At 47.5% G+C, this 1,421-nt stretch overlaps 1 protein-coding gene across 1 annotated transcript in view; it reads right to left on the bottom strand.

Annotated features, from left to right (window-relative positions):
• Positions 1-1,421, bottom strand: part of SARC_02152 (hypothetical protein) — a 13,974-nt gene that overhangs the window by 8,979 nt on the left and 3,574 nt on the right. The window contains exons 8-9 of the mRNA XM_014304095.1: positions 1,101-1,328; positions 26-734 (exon numbers count right to left, since the gene is read on the bottom strand). Of these exons, the coding sequence (XP_014159570.1) occupies positions 26-734; positions 1,101-1,328 (937 nt within the window). The remainder of the gene's footprint in view (positions 1-25; positions 735-1,100; positions 1,329-1,421) is intronic.

Raw genomic sequence — 1,421 nt, 5'->3', positions numbered from 1 at the left:
TGTGTGTGTGTACACTGGTACATACATCCTGAATCTCGTCGTCGTCACTCTTGTCGCTGAAGTACTTGCTCGCCTCCTCCTTGCTCGCCGTGTCGAGTGCGTGCGAGAATGTCATGCGCTCTCCTTTCGCCGCACGTTCCAACATATCGTCTTCCTCCTCTTCATCGTACGTGATCGTATCGCCACTCTCCTTCTGACTCAGATTCTTCTGGCCATTGAAGTTGAAGGGATTCTCCTTGGTCACGGAGTCGAATAACTTCGGAGTTTCACTGGTGTCGTTGTTCTGGGTGGTTCCAAAGGCCATGCTGAGATTCAGCTCGTTCTGTGTGTTCAGCATGAGCTCCTCAGGGAGCTTATCGGCGTTGCTATGGTTACCATCCTGCGTATCGCCCACACTCCCACTGTCCTTTCGAACCTCACCCGACTGACCGAAAGCCATACTCAAGCCAAATTGGCTATCACTGCCCAACACAAACTCTTCTCCCAACGGCGCCTGTGACTGAGATAGTACTGGCTCGTAGTGTTGCGTCGTCTTTCCCCCTCTCTTGGTACGCTTAGGTACCGTTGGCATGGTGCCCTGTGTGTCGGTGTCCACATTCTTATCAAGCGCCTTGTCGGATTCGGCACCCTTTGCGGTGCTTTTAGCTGTAGCAGCTGAGACGAACTGCCCTGATTGCCCAAAGGCCATGCTCAGGTTCATCTGGCTCCCACCCTCATCGAGGTGTAGTTGACTCCTGCGCAGTGTGCGAGTGGTTAGTAGCGTATGCTTGTTAGCAACACTTAATACTGGTCACAGACCAAATACAAGTACGAGATTAAGCATACGAAACATTAAGAGCATTCGGTATTCCAAGCTACATGCGGCCGATATAACTTTAATAAGCAGCCCAAATTACACCACAGCCAGAAAGACTATATAGTACATGATCAATAGAGAAGTGGACTATATAGCACATTATATATCACTTGATCGATAGAGAATTGGACTATATATAGCACATCATCAATAGAGAAGTGGACTAAATAGCACATTATATAGCACATGATCAATAGAGAAGTGGACTATATATAGCACATCATCAATAGAGAAGTGCGCATACCCTAACGCCTGTGTTTGTGTCTGTGTGCCCGACTTTTGCAATTGCGACGCCTTCAGTCCTTGCGAATAGCCTTGTGACGAACCACTCATATCCATAGACAGAGACTGGGAGAACAGCCCCGAAGGCAAGCGATTGAACTTGTTCTGTGCGATGTGTGTGGGTTTCTTGTGGGTTGATTGCTGACCTCCTAACGCATCCTTTGGGCCCTGCGATTGCGAGATAAAGTATCTGTATGGCGGAACGGGATGTAGAAGGCGATTGCAGGTGTCAGAAATGCTATATATATATATATATATATATTATTCAGTATTTATACTATGT

This window comes from Sphaeroforma arctica (genome assembly GCF_001186125.1).
Source record: "Sphaeroforma arctica JP610 unplaced genomic scaffold supercont1.94, whole genome shotgun sequence".
NCBI classification, from domain to species: Eukaryota; class Ichthyosporea; order Ichthyophonida; genus Sphaeroforma; species Sphaeroforma arctica.
The sequence above is the reverse complement of the archived record's forward strand: the minus strand, read 5'-3'. Positions and strand labels throughout refer to the sequence as shown.